Genomic DNA, 20,984 nt, shown 5'->3' on the forward strand with positions numbered 1-20,984 from the left:
AAGTGGGCCCTGGACCCAATCACTGTTAGTTTGAGCACCCTCGGCCACCATAATCTAGGTGGGCTATGGTGGCATGTTTAGACGCAATTTAGGCTACTAATAGACACAAACACAAGTATATCCATTCTGACGGGGCTCCTGAATTAACTTTGTCTGTCTGGAAAGCAATTGTTATTCCTTGCTACAATACTTTTACCTTCGGTGTAGTCTCAGTGTTTATGGACTGTGTCTTGCATTTTAAACTATCATGACCACTTGGACACAGTTACCATTACCATATGGCATGCTTGTTAGACCTTTGTATTTCATTGCGAATTTACATTCCAGCACCATGCAGAGGAAGGCAACCATTACAGAATTAGTAGAGCCAACGAATGGAAAGAGGAAATCCTTAGGTATATTTGCATTGTATAGTATAAACTCTCTGTACAATGTGTCATTTTCCCATATTTACTTTAAGAGTCATTCAGTGGTTTTACTCATGTGATATTTATGCAATATCTTAATGTCATTATCTTAACAGTTGATTACGTCACATTTAATACTGATATTGATTATCTTTCAGTTAATGAAACGGATTTAGTTAATGAGAAGGAACTATCGAAACAAAGAAAACTGCAACTTGACAGTCTCTATTCAGAATCAGGATTTTCTGCTGTGTGCAATGCACAGTCCTCCATTCACACTTGTGATGAAAGTGTTACAGAAGAGCCTGACGTAATAAATGTTGGCGTTTCATCAGATGTTGACAAACGTTCGAGATTCAGTGGCAATGTTGGTAGAATGGAGGATGAGGGTGTGGGTGCATCAAGTAAGATCCAAAGTGACATGTGTGGAGAGAAATATCATTTTTACGATGAACTGCCTGATCTGGAGGACGAGGAGTTGTGTGATGAAGGATCTGGTGCCGGTGAGTGTCTGAAGATTCTGTCATAGTAAACATATAAAATTTCTATATATCACGTTATTAAGTTGTGCACATTTAAACTGGAAGGCAATATTAGATTTATCATGTTTCTCCTAAAACAGCTCAGTTCTCAGTGGTCATCAGAGATAATTAATTGATTTGTCTTTTCAGATTTTATGACAGCTACGCATTGTGATGAAAAAGGGCGAACTCTCTGTGAAAAAGGCGACCCACGTGGCACACTGATTATCTGTCCTCTGTGTGTCCTCAGAACCTGGCAGGTGAATCACAAATCAGTCTTGATATGTATGCTTCCATCCATACTAACATGTATCATGCCCTCAGGAAACTATGTTTCAGAAGCTGAATTGAAACAATTGGATGTTTATATTGAAAGAAATCACAAGCTCAAACAGTATAGAGACTGTATTTGAGATTTGCTATAGCCACATGTATTCTCGAAGGCAAAGGCTTTTCGTATTTGAATCGGTGTCAATGTTTATGCAAAAACTCAAGAAACCAACCAAATGTTGCTTATGTTACATGTTCTTTTAAAAGAAATAACATATATTCGAAAGAAATTGCTTCAAATGTTTTCTTTGAAAAGGCTGATATCCGACCCCTTATCAATTCCACTCAAAGCAATCTTCAGTTCAGGAAAAAAATCCACATTTAATCTTTTTGATGAGATTTAAAGATGCTGCACCTGGGAGAAAAAGACAGATAACGAGCTAGCGGAAGGCTCAAATCTGGTACCTCACAGCATGAATGTACACGTCAATTCATCGTCCTCAGGAACACCATATACCATTTATGGTTACATTATCAACAAAATAACCATGTCAGATCGTCACTGTAGTCACTGACCGCCCACCGATGACAACCCCTTTCCAAGAAATATGGATTGAAACCATGCATCTCCAACACAGATTCAAGATATCAACTCTCACAGACCACACCATCCCATGAAACAGACGTGTATCTGTGAGGACTCTCTGACGACGTCTACGCATCCATGACGCCAAGACGGCAGATCCTGAGAGCAGACTACACTTACGGAAGGGTCTCAACTGACCCGATGGCAGGATCCGTGTCTGCAGGTGTGGAGGCAAATGTCTTTGGAGGTGGTGGTGGCTTCTATGATCTGGGTTTGGAATAAAGGCTACAGGAAGGACACAAATGATTCCGAGAGAATTCTTTGTGATACTGGTGAGAGATTAAGCAAACGGTCGTTTTACCGTTTTTTCAACAAGACAGATCTTGAGTAACACTATTGCATGATAACGTCAGCTGTTACAAACGATGAAAGGTGAAATGAAAAGACGTTTGCAACGTCTTCCAAATCCCCCAACAAAGCTGCAGGAACTCATGCTTATCCTTCCTCAGATATGGAATTCCTTTCATCAAGCCTTTCTTCATGGTTTACTGGACCCGTGAAGATCTTGGGCAGAAAAGGAACCCATGCTTCCTATTTAAAGTGACTATGCTTGTCGTAAGAGGCGGGTGGTCAGACTCGTTGACTTGGTTGATGCATGTCATCTTATCTGAATTGAGTGGATCGATGCTCATGATGTCAATCAGTGGATTTTCTCGTCCACTTGTTCTTGTTTCCAGACTGCCATATGTCTGGACTATTACTGCGTGTGATGTTAAACAACAAACAATCGGAAACAAAATCAATGGGAATAACTATACCAGGTCCACATCAACACAAAATGTGGACAAATTCTCTGATGACTGTGTGATTTGGCCTCTCAACCACCTTGTGTTTCATGACTCAATTTCATGTGGCAGGATCACTCTTCATGTAGACTGTTGCTCATAACCTTCACATTGCTCTTTGCAGGAGATACAATACCACCCATAGCAGTAAATGTTTTAACCGATTCTCTGTTTTTCATAAATGTCACAATTACTTTTGCCTTTGAGAGTAGTAAGCTTACTTTTGTGCTCGATTAATACAACATGTGTTGTAGCCATTATATGTGCATATGTATTATCCCAAATAACATAATGACACAGGCTTGGGTGTGAGGTCTGATTAATTTATTTTCTGCCGTGATAAACCCGACACCCTGGAACAATGAATACAATAATAAACATCAAAACCGAAGCAGATTAATTAATATTCTACTACACTTATAAGCTATACATGATATATCATTTATAACATTTCACAATTATAAGTTTAGATATGTAAGTTTAATGGATTTACACATTTAATATAAATATGGTACAATAAATATAATATTATGTTACAATGCAAGCAATTTATAAGTATACATATGTATATATACCCGGTGAATCCCACTGGGGTGTATTTGGGTGGTCACAATCCCTTGTAAATAGATCAAATCCCTCGTGAAAACCTGTTCATGATATAAAATACATCATGAAGGTATTTTTATCTACACACATGAACATTACATGTAAACTATTATCAAATTATTAATACACAATACAAGTTGCTGAATACACAAATGTCCTAGATTAACACAGACACACATATAGTGAAATGAAATATATCTAGGATACATACACTCACCATGCACACACTAATACTATTACATGTGACATGTTTAAATATAATTAAGGATCTATAAAGACATTTATTAAACTTAAGTGATTTGCATAATTATACTGGCATAAAATACAATTATAACTTTAACTACTAACCTCTATATAAGTATATCCTTTCTTCCAGTCCAGTGCACAGTGAAGTATTAATGCCAAGTGCAGGGTGAAAACAAAGGGGTTTGAAAGGGGGACACAGAGATTTAAAACTAGCCAATCCAGAGGACGCCTGGGCTTACACTGTGATTGACCACCAAGCAGCACTAAGTAAAACATGACATTAGAATAGGGCTTTAATGATAATACTTGACTAACAACTACTTAAGTATGCAGCCTGAAAAGAGAAATACAATAAATAATGTTTGATTACTGCAATATCTGAAATATACAAAATACCATTATTGACAACATACATAGTAAATTAAACGCTAATTAATAAAACATGATTAATATATACAGAACTACTATCTACCACACATGATAGGAGGGACAGTCAGTATATCTTATTTCTTCTTGTTTTTACATTCAATACTTTTGAGATGACCGTGAAATGAGTATAAATACTCTCTGAAATAAAATTCAGGACAAAGAATGAAACTACAACAGCAGTGAGTAAATTTTGCATTCACTTGCCACCTCACCAACCGTACCCACATACTTCCTTTAAATCATCATTAATGGATGTCTTGATCAAATGAAGGTCATGTCAAACATATTTTGTGTCTCTTGTTCCATTTGAATGATAACTTGGTGCAAATATATTATTGCTCTGTATTTCAAAGGATCAGTTTGAAGAGCATGTCCATCCTAACATCCACATTGACGTTCACCTGTACCATGGCTCGAAACGTTGTAAGGATTCCAGTTTTATTAAATGCAAGGATGTCGTAATTACAACATATGGAATTGTGCGCAGTGAATTCAAGGTAGGTATAGGGGACTTAGCATCTTTGGGTTCTTCAAGTAAAGCAAAATACTCTTGGTCAATAATATGTGAACTGCAGTTTGATCCAATTTAAATTGAGGAGATTAAAATAAGGAGTCTAATTTATTTCAATCAATCCATCTAAAATTTAGTGTCACTTTTCAGGCAATATGTATTATATGTTCCTTTGCATGTGTTTGTGACGGATCGCACCTGTTGGGCAGGATACGTTTACAGCTTCGTGAGCGCCTGGTACCATCAGTAGGTGATAGTGATTCATAAACACGGCTCATGAAATAGCCAGAACCAATTATCAGCTTTGCTCAATAATAATAATAATAATAACGACAGATTTATATGGCGCTGGTATCCAGTTCGAAGAACTTCTCAAAAGCGCTTCATTTGAGTCTACACAAAAAAGAGACATTACACAGCTAGGAAAACACAAAGCCTCAGTACTCCAAGAAAGATTTGTTGAAAAGAGAGGTTTTGAGTCTTGCTCGGAACAAAGTAGGACTGTCAATGTTCCTGATATCCAATGGCAGCCTATTCCATAGCTCAGGGGCAACATTGGTGAAACTCCGACCTCCAAAAGTTGCCGTTCTAACACAAGGCACAGAGAGTAGGGACTGGCAGCTTGATCTGAGAGATCTCCCAGGCACGTACTCTTCAAGAAGCTCGCTGATATAAGTTGGTTTTTTATTGTGTCTTCCATTGAACACGATCAGCATCACTTTATACTGGATTCTCTCATTGATTTTGAGCCAGTGGAGGTTCCGTAGAATCGGTGTGATATGGTCAAACTTTTTGGATTTAGTAACAAGCCTGGCAGCACAGTTTTGAACTCTTTGAAGTTTAGTCAAAAGGTTATGAGGAAGGCCGATAAGTAGTTCATTACAGAAATCTAGATGTGATAGAACACATGCGTGAACTAGAGAAGCAGCTGTTTTTGAATTTATAAACTGGCGAATCTGTGCAATATTCCTTATGTTCAGATATGCTCAATTGCAGATGTTATCCATGTGAGAAGCCATAGATAGTGATTAGTTGAAAATCACACCCAGGTTACGAACTTCTTTGCCTGGAACGTTCATATTGCCTCTGATGTCGAGACAAGGATAGATCACTCGGTTTCTGATGTTGTTGTTGCACATAAAGAGAACTTCAGTTTTGTCACAGTTTATTTTGAGAAAATTTGTCAGCATCCATTTCTTCATGTCATCTATACAGGTGGGCAACCTTTGAAAGGATTTTTTGAGTGAAGTTGATTCGGTTTAAAGGACAGTTAGAGTTGTGTGTCATCTGCATACAGATGAAAAAGTATTCCATGATGTTGGGCAATATCACGAAGTGGAGATGCATAGATGGTGAATAGCACTGGTCCTAAAACTGAACCTTGAGGGATGCCATATGCAAGCTTCAATTTATCGAACAGTTTATCCTTAATCTGCACTGATTGAAAGCGAGATGAGAGGTATGATGTCACCCATGAAAGGGCGTCCTCAGTCACATTAAACCAGTGTTTTAATGTTCTGAACAGAATACCGTGATCTACAGTATTGAATGCTGCCGAAAGGTCGAGTAGCACTAAGATAGCACCGCCATCAGAATCAACATCTCGAAGAAGATCACCCTGTACTCTGATTAGTGCTGTCTCTACACTGTGACCGGACTTGTATACAGATTGTAAATATTCTGCCATTCCCGTTTCAGTAACGTGATGCGTCAGTCTCTTCACAACAATGCGTTCATTCACTTTGGATATAAATGAAAGGTTGGAGACTGGACGGTAATATTTCAGTTCATTTGCATCCAACTGAGCATACTTTAGATCATCTGGAACGCAGGATTCCTCGAGTGATTTATTCACAATGCGAGTAATGGCAGGAGTGAACTCGTCAAGGCACTCACCGATGACTCGTTTGATCTCTGTCTCTGTTGTCGGATGAAAATGATTTAATTGATCTGTGGACATTGGATATTATGTATCTTTGGATTAGGTTGTACAGGTTTTAAAGGAAGATCTGTAATGTTCTTTCTGATATGACAAATCTTTTCTGAGAAGAATCTTGAGAAGATTTCAGGTTTTTCTTCATCAGTTGTGTCATCATCTGGTAACACATGTGGTTTGCCTTTGTACAAAAGTCGATTTGTTATCCTGAAGATGTCCTTTTGGTTTGGGGCATTATCGATCAGAGAATTGAAATATGACCTTTTAGTCTGTTGAATGAGCAGCGTAACAGCATTACGTGCAGCCGCATGCATCTGTCTCGAAACAGTCAGCTTATTCGAGCGCATTTTTCTCTCCATTCGCCGACGATGCTGTTTTACTATACGGACATCCTCATTGTACCACACTTCATTTTTATGGAGAGTTACAAACTTTTCACACTTCTTTCAGTGGCATTTAGAAGTTGGTGTGATGAAGTAAGACGAGTTCTATGGATGAACAACTTCTTTATTACAATTAGTGCGACGTTTCTGTGAAGATCCTAACACCTTTATCAAGCAAGTGATGAATAGTGCTAAACAACATAGGTATATATACTTATTGACATCAAAGTTTATACAGTAAATTGATTGGTGGACACAGAGAGCTGATTAAGATAATAGGAAGCAAGTGGATGACTAATGAACACAGAGTCAACAAGCAGACTGATAGAGATGATGGAAGCCAGTGGATTAATTGGATGGACATAGGGATTTAGCAATTAGGTGATGGTAAGCAGGCGGGATGTAATAGCCTTGGTCTCTGTTCATTGCTGGCTGGATCCTTTTGATGTAGATGGCTTCTAGGAGTTTCCTGATTTTGTAGTCTGATTGATTGTTGGCCAGGATCTTGATGTTGTTCCACTGGATGTTGTGGTGGGTTTGGGTGTGGTTGGCGATGGCTGATTGAGTCCTTTTTTTGTACTGAGGTCTTGTGTTCTTTTATTCTAATGGGTAGGGGCCTGGATGTGACTCCTACATAGGAGTCGCCACAGTCACATTGTATGTGATATACGGCACCAGCTGGGTCTTCTTTCTTTTATGTAGGGGGCTTGCCATTGGCACTGAGGATGTTCTAGATTGTCCTGCCTCTCTGGAATACTGTATCAATGTTGGCGTGGTGTTTGGGCAGTCTGCGGATCTGGTGGCTGTCTGTTCCTATGTAGGGAAGACTGATGGCAAACGGGGCTGCCTGTTGTCGTGGAGGCCGCTCTCTGGGGCTGAGGATGTTGTTGATTGTTTGTTCAACTAGGCTGGTAGGATAATTGTTGTGGTTAGTAAACACATGGCGGAGGTGGTTGAGTTCAGTTTGTAGCTGATGTGGCATTGAACAGATGTTGACGGCACGTCGGGCTAAGGTGGCGATAATTCCTCTCTTGATTTGCGGTGGATGGTTATTCTATCTATCTATGAATGGGGGCATGGGTGGCCCAGTCGTCTAAGGCGCCGAGATTCGCTGTAAAGAGTTGCATCCCTTGGACACGCAAGAAACCTATGATTGTGGATTCGAATCACAGTTCGCCCTGATTATGTTTCTAGATTTGTCAGCACCATACCTGTGCTCGTGGGTTTCACAGATGTTGTAAACCTGCATCACTTCGGGCTTTCCTCCCACATTAAGCTGACACGCCGTGATATAACTGGAATACTGGTAAAAGCAACGTTAAACCCAACCCACTCACTCAATCTACTCGGACTGTGTGTAACCGTTTACGAGCTGGCAGAATCCGAGAAAGAAGGACTTATGTTACGTAATATAATTGACGTCCGTGGCTGCAGTGGCGTCGATAACATCATCAGTGGCTTCCCGTTGGTGTAGCGTTTGGTTTAGTGACAAATCCCGTTTCCTTCTCTGAGTGAGTGAGTTAGATGGGTTTAACGCCGCTTTTAACATTATTCCAGTTATATCGTGGCATGTCAGCTTAATGTGGGAGGAAAGCCCGAAGTGATGCAGGTCTCAGACGTTTACGGGCACGGGTATGGTGCTGACAAACCTAGAAACATAAACGGGGCGAACTGGGATTCCAACCAACAATCATAGGTTTCTGGCGTGCGTAAGGGATGCAACTCTGCACAGCGAATCGCGGCACCTTAGATGACTGGGACATCCATGCCCCCTTTCTTTCTCTGAAAGATGGGAGGATCCAAATATTTTGTGATAGACGGAATCAGCTTTATTGGCAATGTTGCTTGCAAGAAGTAAGCAGATTCGGGGAAGGAAGTGAAGTGATGTGGGAAACAGTCTCTTATGGGCAACTGAAAAGGTGCATTATTGCGTTATTGTGTTATTAAGATCGTTTGTCCTCATGGCGTCCTCGCTCTGCATGCACCAGGTGCCATTTTTCATCATGACAGTGCTCGTCCCTACAATTCATGAGATACCATGAATGTACTACTTTGGCCGCCATGGAGGTCACCGGACCAAATTGAAGGGCTTTAGCGTGCGCTTTTTAGACGTTAAGGGACATAGAATCTGCAGCAATTTTGCCAAGCTCGTCAGGAAGAATAGGCTGCCATTCCACAATGTGTCATCTGCAGGCTTCTTGGTCTTATGAGCATTGTACGCAAACTCAGTCTCTTGAAAATAAAAGTGACTAAACCCTTTCCATATTCAGAAGCAATCTCCGCCAAAAGCAGAGTTGATTGTACGATTGCGACTATATCATGAGTATTATGGCCAAAGTATTCTGTGATTCGAAGGGAGTATTTTTGGAAGATTATTCTTCCCCGAGTGTGAATGTGTGGGGTTTAATGGTGCTATGAACAAAATATCACAGGGTGTGATAATATGGGAGGAAAGCTAGGTGTTTACCACTTTGGTGAAACCCATGGGCATTGGTATAATGCTGAAAAACCTAGAAACATAAAGGGGACATACCAGGATTAAAACCAACGATCACACTCAAGTCAGGGTTCTGGCGTGCCCAAGGGACACAACTCTGCACAGCTTAATTACAGCGCCTTAGACGAATGTGCCACCCGTCCTCCGCGATAGTTTTGTCAACATATTGAGTGAAATTGAGGGAGTATTACTTATGTGAACACATTATAGAGTGAGTGAGTGATTTGAGTTTAACGCTGCTTTCAACAGTATTCCAGTTTCAAGTGACACCCACGAGCACGGGTATGGTGCTGACAAACCTAAAATCATAATCGGGGCGCATTGGGATTCGAACCCACAAACAAAGGTTTCTTGCGTGCCCAAGAGACGCTAGTCTGCATAGCGAATAGCGGCGCTTTAGACGACTGGGCCGCCGTGCCCCTTAACAGATTATAGAAAATATTTGCATAAATCCAGTGACTTGCCCAGGGATGACACCATTACAATAACAAGAGTCATGACTACTTTCAGAAATACGTGAATGGGGAGGAGGCCCCACTGTTTACACTTAACTGGCTTCGCATCGTTTTGGATGAAGGACATATCATCCGAAACCCAAGGGCTCTGCAAACAAAAGCTGTGCTTGCACTCAAAGCACTGCGCAAATGGGTGCTCTCAGGTAACACAGAATTTTATTTTTTCACAAACGTATTACAATTAGAGCATGGCGTGGAAAATTTACTCTAGAATCAATCATTACACATTCTGTTAGATGTGCTTAAGAAATTAATCGATTGCAGCAAGGTTTGTGGATGGGTGGGTCTACAAACAGTAAGAGTCCATAGTATTGACTACAGAGTATACTTCTTGATATTGCTTTGGGACAGACTCCATTTATGCAGATGAAGACAGATGAAGTAACATTCTCAGACAAAAATAATTTTCCCCAAAATCTCCCACATTGCCTGACAATAACAACCTTTGTCAATTATTCAATAATAAATCAAAATATCGTGATCAGCCTTCAACCAATTGGGATCACAACTTTTTTTATGGAAGCTGTCGAAGCTGTCGAAGCATATGCCAAAATATGGCCCCGAGAGAAGATGAACCTGTTGAATGTCTTCCAGTGTGGGTTAAGTCAGTGTGTGACGTGAGTGACCATAGATATAGTTACATATTTATCTTCAGAGGTTCAGGAAAATTAGTAAAGAAATAGACGCAAATGCCAACTAAACGTTGCTGAGAAGACTATCTGTTGCACCTCCTCATTGATAACATATCTGTAAAATATTGAGGGGCGGTCGGGAAGCCTAGTGGTTAAAGCGTTTTCTCGTCACGCCGCAGACCCGGGTTCGATTCCCGACATGGGTACAACATTTCTGGTGTCCCCCGCCGTGATATTGCTGGAATATTGCTCAAAGTGGCGTACAATGATACTCCCTCACTGTAAAATATTTGGGTAAGACATTTATGCAAGAAGTGGCATCACCATGGTATTGTAACTTGGCCGAGAAGTTTGAATTAATATAAGCTTCAGGTACATAAATGATCACATGGGCACATTCAATAATGGTCAAATATCCATTTTCCTTCCATTGATTTACCAACCTGAACTAAAAATAAATGTATATAATGACACCGCATTCTCGGATTAAGCTCTGGACACAGTATCTCAAGCAGAAGGCAAAGTAGGAAGTCCCAAAAAATAGTGGGTGCTGTGAGTTATTGAAGAACAACTTTGCTGGTTATGAACTCAAAGAAAACGTCTGATACAAATATATGTCCAGCAATATTTCTTTGTAACCTACAACGTGTGTAAATGTATGACAAACTCTGATGATTCAGTGGAATATTAGCCCTTTGTCATTGGTGCATGACACCACTTTGTTTTTCTAATGATTTCTACCCAGAGTTTATGCTCAATACTGCAATCAAACATAAAGGTGTGGATGAATGACCTCTAAAAGAAAATGCGTATTTTTACCAAAGGTTTGATTATATTGTTGGACAAAACTACTAGACCGTGTTCATTGACAAAAGTTAACTCAACCGCTCACATTCAACCGTTGGATAATTGAATATTTCGTGCTTATAAGGCACATTAAGGAAAGAATCTAATGGAAAATCGTTTAGACTGTTATGAAAATAAATAGCATCAACAGATTAATTTAAGACACGTTTTTAAAATGAGGACACCAATGACTGTACCAAACAGTGCCCTCAAGAACTACAGTTGATTTCACAGTTGACGAAGATGAACATAAAACGCAGATACAGAGTCGAGTCGCAAACACGAATAAGAAACTGGCAAGTATGAAAGACGCCATTATCAGCATTGTGGATCCAAAGATGACGATGAAGACAACAACCATAAGTACAGTCCCGAACTGTCCCGAACACGCCGTGCTGTATCTAGAGGGATAGCAACACAACTACAAAACTGGGGATATTGAGAACATTGGCATTTTACCTAGTTTCCTCTAGACAAGTGATAGCGGTCCCTTAGTGTTTGTGCTTCTACTGTTTGGTCGACGCAGGCGAAAGCAGCTTCCCTGTGTTTCAATACAAAAATCGAAGAAATGTTGAAAACTCCCTAATCAAATAACACCTTTTAGACATGTTCAGGTATGTATTGTGATCCACAACCTTATATGAACAAAGTGACCTGAAATTATCATGGGCCCAATTCTTTTTGTTCGTCCGTTCGTTTGTTCGCTCGTTCGTTCTCCTTGAGGCTCTATAGTTACAGATATTGTAAACATTCTTATGAATAGATATCATGAAATGAGAATGTGTATGGACTATTGTTTCTTTTTAATGTTATTGCTGTGCATTTCATATGTAGCAAATCATTGAATTCATTGCAATGGGATTAAATTGCTTTGTATTTTGCAAATATTCGAATATAATGAATACATCATCATTTCAACATGTGGCAAATGATGTACATAATAGGCAGGGCGTTTAACAAGTTCTGCAATTGATATACAAAAGTGAGGAGCACAAAGTTGAGTTTATTTTTCCTTCAAAAGACCTCCTTTTTCGATATATTTGGTTTATTTGACCTTCACACTTATATCACCCTGTTAAGGAACTCTTCTGATTGACCTCTACAGCAGATTTTAAGATATCCGAGTCTACAACAGCAGAATCCAACGTGTCTTTGTATTTGATCGTTGCATTTCTCAATGTGTTGGAGAGAGAGACCACGTGCAGCATGAGAGAGAGACCTCGAGCAGCATACAGACAACCAAAGTCATGTTTGATTGACTGCACTCAATCCTTATTGGGACATCTTGCAGATGAAGTTTTCTGAAACCCATCTTGCTGACACCTCAGACATACAAAGATTTGATGAAAGATGTTTGGAATACTACACACTGAAACCTCCTATTCACGGTCAAGTTCTACAGCATATATCTGTGGATCATTTCCAGTCCACCGTGCTTCAGTCATGTAATGAGGAGCATCATTCCACATCTCTTTGACCATTGCATCATGTATACCCTTCCTTGGTCAAAAGGACTGCCCTATACTCCAGTTTGCTGAAATCCATTATGGAGACACCCCTGTTCCATATGGTAAACTATCTTTTGTGTATTATTTGATGTTCATCTTTATCTTTGTTAACATGACTGAAGCAAATGCCAGAAACCCATCCACACTTGCTGTAACATCCCTTGTATACCAAAATGATATACGAACATATTCTGTCTGTATATCCAGGTACACCCATCCAGAACAGGATGCTGGATCTCTACCCGCTGGTCAGTTTCCTTAACGTGACGCCTCTCGAACAGAGGCACTGGTGGGACAGTTTGTTGGAGAAACCACTGCAACGTGGTATAGAGATTATCTTTATGTAGGTACCTGTTTAGATAACTTTAAATAGGTAGGCATGAACAAACAATACACAAAAAGTAACATAGTCCATAGTATTACAACTGGCAACCTCTACTCAAGATAAACATGTTCATGAAAAAACATGCCACCTTGCAATTTTAATTGGTACAAACTGTAAGATGCGTACCACTGTTTGTTCTGTACATGTGTTCTAAAGAAGAGTGCAACATCTCATGGAGAACATCGCCATGCGTCGTACAAAGAACATGCTCGTAAATGGAGAGCCTCTCGTGAAGCTGCCCAAGAGAGAAGTGTACATGGAGCGAATCAAGATGTCGGACGAGGAGAGCCGGAGGTACAAGTACCTGGAGGAGCGAGGGAAGATCGTGATAAAGCAGTAGGTGGAACAGGGCACTATATCGGAGCTAACATAAAACTGTTCTCTTCTTCCGACCCGTGAAGATCCACGGTAGAATGGGTCTTCAGCAACCCATGCTTGCTGTAAAGGCGACTATGCTTGTCGTAAGAGGCGAGTAACGGGATCGGGTGGTCAGAAGGGTGGTCAGATTGTCTGGTCCAGACTCGATTATTTACAGTGCTGAGTGCGGCCTTAAACAACAAACAAACAAACAAAAACAATAACTCTTCTTCCAGCTCCATATACTCTCTCTACCTTTCTTTAAATAAAGTTATCTTCATTTTGTCCCGATATAGGAACTGATTGTCTACGTGTCATATGTGCTGATTCCATACAGCTCTTGTTTAGCGAGTCACCGGTGCTGAATGAATTGGTTTGTATTTTGTCTATGTACATCTTCTCAAGTGCAGTGGAAACCAACAAAAAAACTTATTGTGATGTGTCAAGAGATACTTGTAGTACAATGCAGAAACAAGCATTATTGTTAACAGCCGAATGTTTTCCAATATGATATCAAAGGGAAACGTGTACCATTCTCCATTCTAATAAGCACTAATTCAGGCTGTGACCTCACTGCTGTACATGTGTTCCAGACTTGTACGAGACAATGAAATGGGTAGGCAAAACTACCTTGTCCTTGAGATCATCCTTCGTCTACGTCAGATGAGTTGTCATACCTACCTGGTGCCTCAGTCATGGCTGCCACATGATGGCACAGGTACGTCGTCTTTCTACTAAGCAATTTGTCTGACACTTATCTATCTGAAAACTAAATACGAATACAGTAACTGACGGTTATAACGAACTCAAAGGGACCACTTATTCAAGTTCGTTATATCTGTCGTTCCTTATACGCATTTCGACCGTCAGACATCGTTTATCAAGTCATGTGACATCATGTTACTCCATAAATAACAAAAGTGTGCACTGTATATGTACAGAATATATCCACTTCAATCACTGTGTTACTATTATTCATTGAGGGTGTAATTTGAGGAGGTACTTAAGTCAGTACTTAAGAGCAATTCAATTGCCATCAATTGATTATTGACGCTTTGAACAGCAGCGCTTGACCGCGGATGCTTTGATAGGCAGTTTGGTGACACGTAAGGAGCTCAGCTCAGGGATTAACAGTTCTTTATACCATTAAACATTATCATTGACATAGCACACACGGGACCACAATGTGAGTTTGCTATATCTGTTATTCCGTTATGAGAATGTTTGTTATACAACTTTTATACAAGATAACTGTTACTTGATGACATAGATGCAAAGAATCGCGATACGCTGGTGGACAGACTGCAGGTCATCAGCGAGTCTGATGAGGATTGCTCTGTGTGTGTCGAAGTCCTGAAGAATCCTGTTATACTGCCGTGTACACATTGCTTCTGTCGGCTATGCATCCTTTACACTATAAAATATATGGAGCAGACGAACAAGGTGAGAACATATGTGTGTTGATAGTAACCATGGAATGCAAGGTCCACAAGTCAACCCTGTTACTAAGGCCTAACCATATTATATTAGTTGTGTTCCTAGACAAACCACTGTCAACATATGAAGGTAAACAGAACTTATTTTTCTGGTATTTTTCTTTGTGTCTATCTTTTCTTCATCTACTGGACAATGATACTTTACATTCATTTTTCAAGAAGTGATGACATTGTTTTGGAGAGACTGAGTATACGAGTCGTCTTGACTGTGACCAGTGTTTTAGTTATATGATGGTGTTTGAGAGATATGTGGTATGTTTGATTTTTTCGGATACTATCATGCATGCTCTTTCTACCAAGATTTCAAAGAACATCATACGACTTTTCCGGGTTAGAATTGGTCTTCAGCAACCCATGTTTGCCGTAAAAGGCGACTATGCATGTCGTAAAAGGCGACTAACGGGATCGTGTGGTCAGGCTCGCTGACTTGGTTGATGCACGGTCATCGATCCCGATTGGTGGGTCGATGCTCATGATATCAATCACTGGCTTGTCTGGTCCAGATTATTTACAGACCACCGTCATTTAGCTGGAATATTGCTGAGTGCGGCGTTAAACAACAAACCAACCAACCAACCAATCTTGCTCAGAAGTTGTTTGATCAAGTTTTCAACATTCAATGCCTCAGCAAAACTTTCAAAAAGTTTTATGATGGACATGTGGAGGAAATTTGACGCATCAGTGACAACAATTATGTGGCATTCAATTCCATAGTTTGACTTTTACAGTATGTTCCCTTATTTTTATTTGCCTTTGCGTGTGTTTGTGATGGGTGCCACCAGTGGGGCAGGATACGCTCACCTTATGTCACACGTCACAGCAGCTAAGGTGTCTTTTATCTTTTTCTGTGTCTGTCAAATGCAAACAAGCCAAATGAAACTTTAACCAGCTTGACAAAGATAACCTGATTGGTAGGCTGTTACAGGACTTGATAGCTTCTCGGTGTATGTATATGATGTTAATATGCATGGGAACTGAGTCAGTTTGAACATCTGTTCACATATTTCCGTGATACAAGGATATGGCAAGTAGCATAAAGAAAAGAACAAGGACGCTTCATATGGCGATATCATTTGTGACAAAAAACACAACTGGTCAACAAATCAGCGCATTCGAAGACGTCATTTTTGCGGACACAGCAGACGCTGTTCTCGATTACAGTTTTTTGTGTATGGCAACCAAGTAATTACAATCTCAAATGTATGATAATTTATCACGAATTATATTCCAACATATAAGGTTGCACTTGAATATTAAATGCATAACGTTACTGCTTTAATTTTTATCCAAAACGGCGCCAAATGTTACTTATTTCTAAGGAGTGTTAAAAATATTACCATTCACATCTTGTCACTAAGATAAGAAATAACTTATAACGCTAAAACGTGTACAGTTATAATTGGTGATTATATTCATTTCAAATGTACTGTTTCAGACTAATGCTACATGTCCTTTGTGCCGTGCGCCGATATCTCAAGATCAGATAATTGAACTTCCAGCACAGCCGGAACCTCATATCTATGGCGACTGGAAGTCTAGTACCAAAGTAGGCTATTTTTTATACCATTTGTTCACCCAAACTATCAACTCTACAAAGTTTAGTCTTCAGTTTTCTGAACATTCAGCTGTATGTAGTATTTTTGTACAGAAAATATACTACATGAGTTTATCATATTGGACCTTGGGACAATGACTTTTCGAGGCAGGGCGCCATTAGTTTAAGATAAACTTAAAAACTTCATTTGCACAACATTAGCAAAAATAACCAAAACGTTTTGTGGTTTCATAGGGCAATCCAAATAAAGCAGGACACCTCTAAACATCAAAAGATCGGGGCTAGTTTATATCATTCATAATCATTCTTGCCCTGGTGCCTAAAGGTGGACGCCCTGATGAGTGCCCTGGTGAACCAGAGAAGTGATGACCCATCTGTAAAGAGTCTGGTAGCCTCGCAGTTCACCTCTTTCCTGACGCTCATAGAAACGCCACTTAGGTAGGGTGTTTCACCCCGCCCGCATCCTCATCTGGAATCTCTGGAGAATCTGAATCTGACAGTCATTATCGGAAACTATGTTTACTTCCTCTAACTTTGAATGAAGTATCACTTCTGTTGACATCAATCAACAAATACCCACAGACCGAGAGACTAGACCGCACAATTACTTCATTTACCCTGATTCTATTTAGTGTCAAATGAGTCTCTCAGCTTATTCAAATATAAAATATCTGACACCACAAGATCTTACTAATATTTCATCAACATGAACCAGGCAGTGCCAGATGTGTCTTTCACCATAATCAGATATGAAATATCCGAAATTACCACCTAAAAAGGACCACTGAATATATTATTGATTGTTCTGTTCCTTTTGCCCCCAGAGAGCTCAAGTTCAGATTTGTGAGACTTGATGGCACAATGTCTGTACCACAACGCATGGAAGCTGTCAAGAAGTTTTTTGACCTCGAGCCGGGATCTCCCACCATCTTCCTCATCTCCATTTGTGCAGGTGGCTTGGGTCTCAACCTGACTGCAGCGTCCAGGGTGTTCCTCATGGAGCCGGTGAGAATCCAGGACAGCAAGTTGATTAGTTTGTCCAAAGCGTTTTTGTATAATCAGGTGTTTAACCCCCCTCTTACTTTAACTTCAGCAATGGAACCCGGCCGTGGAGGAACAGTGTTTCGACAGATGCCACCGCCTAGGCCAGACCAAAGACGTCATTATCACAAAGGTTGCACACTTACTCCCTTCTAATTGCTTCGAATATTGGATTGATTTGGGAAATTATTATTCCCTTCTAAGTTTCTAATACAACTGGCTTTGGTATACATTAGGTTGGTTCAGTGGAGCTTTTTGAATTTCTCACTCACCCAGACAAGGTCTTTAATGGTCTTGGCTGTTCCAGTTCATCTCGGAGGACACTATTGAGGAGCGAATGTTGGACCTCCAGGAAAAGAAGAGGAGGATGATGCAGCAAGCTTTCAAGAAGCAACAGACGGCCACCGAGAGGAAGAAACAGAGGATACGTGACATAAAAGCTGTCATGAACATTGTGTGATTGTATCCATGATCGTCTGGATATGTTATGCATTTCACATTTGAACATTAATCCACTGAAGACAGTTACTTTTATGGTAAAGCTGGTCCTCTAAACACAGCAACCAGAAAACAGGTACCAATTATTTTAGTTCGTTATGACCGTAGTATGTTAAAAGCATATGTACAGCAGAAGGCCGAGGCCAAAAAAATACGTTCACTTTATCCGCCAGTTCGTAAAAGCATGTTCGTTATAAACATTGTTTACATTGCTTTGTACAAATACAAAGATACAAAAATGTAATTAAATATTATGAAGTATTTCAATATATTGCATTTTCAAATTATAGTCAATAGACTTAAATGCGTTTTTACTCATCCTTCGATACATTCAGTAACCCTGATCTCTATTTAATACAAAACAGCTGTAACACATAAGAATACCCACCCAACTTCAGTTCCTGTTCTCTAATTATATACATCCAACACAATAGAAGTGTTATGTCAAACTATACATAATAACTAGTATATGCCACGGTATATTGGTAACTTTTTGCAAACAACTGGGATCATTACTATTTGATACTTATTTATGAACACATGCTCATGATATAGTCAGAATCGTACAATCGACTCTGTTTGAGCAGAGATTTCTATTGGATGTGGAAAGGGTCTTGTCGTTTTATTTACTGTATCTTATGCTTGTAATACATTAGCAATGGAGATTCTGAGAGAGAATAGGTAGGATCCCGGATCCCATACTCACCGTATGAGTTTACTGACGATAGGGTTCGGTGGTAACAGCGTGTACCTCTGCACATTCTTCTCTATTAACATCACTGTGGCCCCGTTATTCACAGGCCGACTCTGTGGTCTAGTGGTAGAGCGTCTGCCTGGAGAGCAGAAGGTCCGGTGTTCGATCCCCGTCATACTAAATGTAGGGTATGAGATAGCGATGTAACGAGATATTCTTAGTTGTATGCACAGAACATGAGTTTATATCTTCCTTAGTAAGAAAAAACGATTTGTTGTGATGAAAGCATGTGGTGGAGAATTTGGCAAACTGCGATGTTTCAATGTAAATGAAGAGGAACCATGGAGTTCACGGAGTCAACGATGAGAAACTATATTTGTTGTGTGATGTGTGATGGCTCCCGTATTTGACATGCATCTAAATAAATCCTTGAAATTTGAATTTTGTGTTAACTGTGAGTTGCATGTGTGAATGTGTCCCTAGCAGGGTACCGCTTTACCAAAAGACGTTATAAGACAGTACTTGTTGATGCTGGGCATTGAGGCACTAATATGACTGGTCAGCTTGGAATCACTGTACTGTGTCTGAGTGGGGTATTCATGATAAAGTGTGGACTAGCACTATAAATTGGCATTTGTCCTGACTAGTACAAACAGCCACACACACACGTGCATGCATGTCACTGTATAAGTGCAATAATCTTGGTCGTTACGTTTAACCCCATCTAACCTCAATATTATTCACAGGCCACCGTAACTCAGCTGGAATATTGAAGAGCATAGAACACTGTTCATCCATTCTTTTGTAATGTTCTGATCCATGGAAGATTGAACGAATATATAATTTTGTTAATAAAGTCTATTGGATAACTTCATCACTATTTGGGACTCTGATATATCCAGTGATATGAGTATGAACATTCCTCAAACCTATCAACGGTATTTTTTGGTTTCTGTTTATCAAGAATCACAAGGGGCTGCACTGGCTTTCGTGCATAAATTATTAGAACAGAACAGAACACTCAAGCTACATGCTGAGAAGTTCAGACTGGGTTACTCTGAGGGTGCATACATCACAGATAAGAATGTCTGTGACATTGTAAAATTAATGCATTATTGGAAATTTGAGTGTGTGTTGAGTTGAGTTTAACATTACTTTAGATGCATCAGGTGTAACGTGGAAGAAAACCCAGAATAATGAAGGTTGTTGAACTTTACCACTTGGGTAATACCAGCTAGCACGGGGATGATGCTGATCAACCAAGGATCCGAAACGCCATTTCATACTGGTGTAAGATTTAAAATATGGTTGATTCCCGTTACCCGAAGAAAAGTTACAATATGTATCTTGTAGTTCCGAATGGCAAATCTAATTGGGAGTCCAAAATTAAGCGCTGGCCTACAATTGTACGAATAAATACATAAATAAACAAAGAACACACGACCAGTGATCTTGCATGGCTAAGGTACATGTGAATTATTGCTCTAAACAAAGGATTTAAACATTTAAATAAAATAGCTGAATAATGCTAGAAGCACAAAAGGACAGAATAAATAATAATATGTCCCCACATGAACATGTCAGTACCTCTACACACATATTCCATATTACAATAACAAATTTAGGGACATCATATTAAAAGGCGGCTGAAATCGATGTCTGATAATATTATGTACGAGTGCTGTATTGCTCTACTGAATGTCTTGCATGTTAATGAACCAATCCAGCAATAGAAAAAGGCTCACAGACCAAAAGTAATGCGTTACCCAAATACGTCATGATTATATTCACTTTCTGCACGTCAGTGTTACAGCTGCCAGTGAGGAGTATTGTGTGGAAACACCCGTTGATAATAATGTAATATTATCCTCGACAAGAACTTCTTTGGCGTGGAAAAAGATGTGTTTGTCGCATGTGTATCCATGCATCCCGATGGATCAACATGGGATGGCACTGAGACAACAACATGTGGTATTAGTTTATTGCTTGAACACTGCTAGATTTGACACAAAAGTTTGGTGATCTTTATATCCTACAAAGTAGGCACAATTTATGGATAACAACTTCTTTGATACTTGAAGGCGGCGTTTCGGAATAGATCCTTATACGGTTGTAACGATATAGATACGTATAAGAATCTATACCGAAACGTCGCCTTTACAGTATTAAAGAAGTTGTTATCCATAAATTGTGCCTACTTTGTCATCCGTCAACTTAAGT

The 20,984-nt window shown here is 39.7% G+C and overlaps 1 protein-coding gene across 1 annotated transcript in view; it reads left to right on the top strand.

The window, feature by feature from the left end:
* Nucleotides 1-19,125, top strand: part of LOC139451125 (helicase-like transcription factor) — a 33,250-nt gene extending 14,125 nt beyond the window's left edge. The window contains exons 11-24 of the mRNA XM_071232922.1: nt 328-395; nt 566-910; nt 1,079-1,188; nt 4,264-4,407; nt 9,748-9,895; nt 12,946-13,081; nt 13,280-13,459; nt 14,074-14,198; nt 14,751-14,923; nt 16,412-16,522; nt 16,857-16,969; nt 17,356-17,536; nt 17,625-17,705; nt 17,880-19,125. Coding sequence (XP_071089023.1) covers nt 328-395; nt 566-910; nt 1,079-1,188; nt 4,264-4,407; nt 9,748-9,895; nt 12,946-13,081; nt 13,280-13,459; nt 14,074-14,198; nt 14,751-14,923; nt 16,412-16,522; nt 16,857-16,969; nt 17,356-17,536; nt 17,625-17,705; nt 17,880-18,032 — 2,068 coding nt within the window. The 3' untranslated portion in view covers nt 18,033-19,125. The remainder of the gene's footprint in view (nt 1-327; nt 396-565; nt 911-1,078; nt 1,189-4,263; nt 4,408-9,747; nt 9,896-12,945; nt 13,082-13,279; nt 13,460-14,073; nt 14,199-14,750; nt 14,924-16,411; nt 16,523-16,856; nt 16,970-17,355; nt 17,537-17,624; nt 17,706-17,879) is intronic.
* The last annotated feature ends 1,859 nt before the right edge of the window (nt 19,126-20,984 follow it).

This window comes from Haliotis cracherodii, unplaced genomic scaffold (assembly GCF_022045235.1).
Source record: "Haliotis cracherodii isolate W230 unplaced genomic scaffold, xgHalCrac1.p SCAF_8, whole genome shotgun sequence".
Taxonomy (NCBI): Eukaryota; Metazoa; Mollusca; class Gastropoda; order Lepetellida; family Haliotidae; genus Haliotis; species Haliotis cracherodii.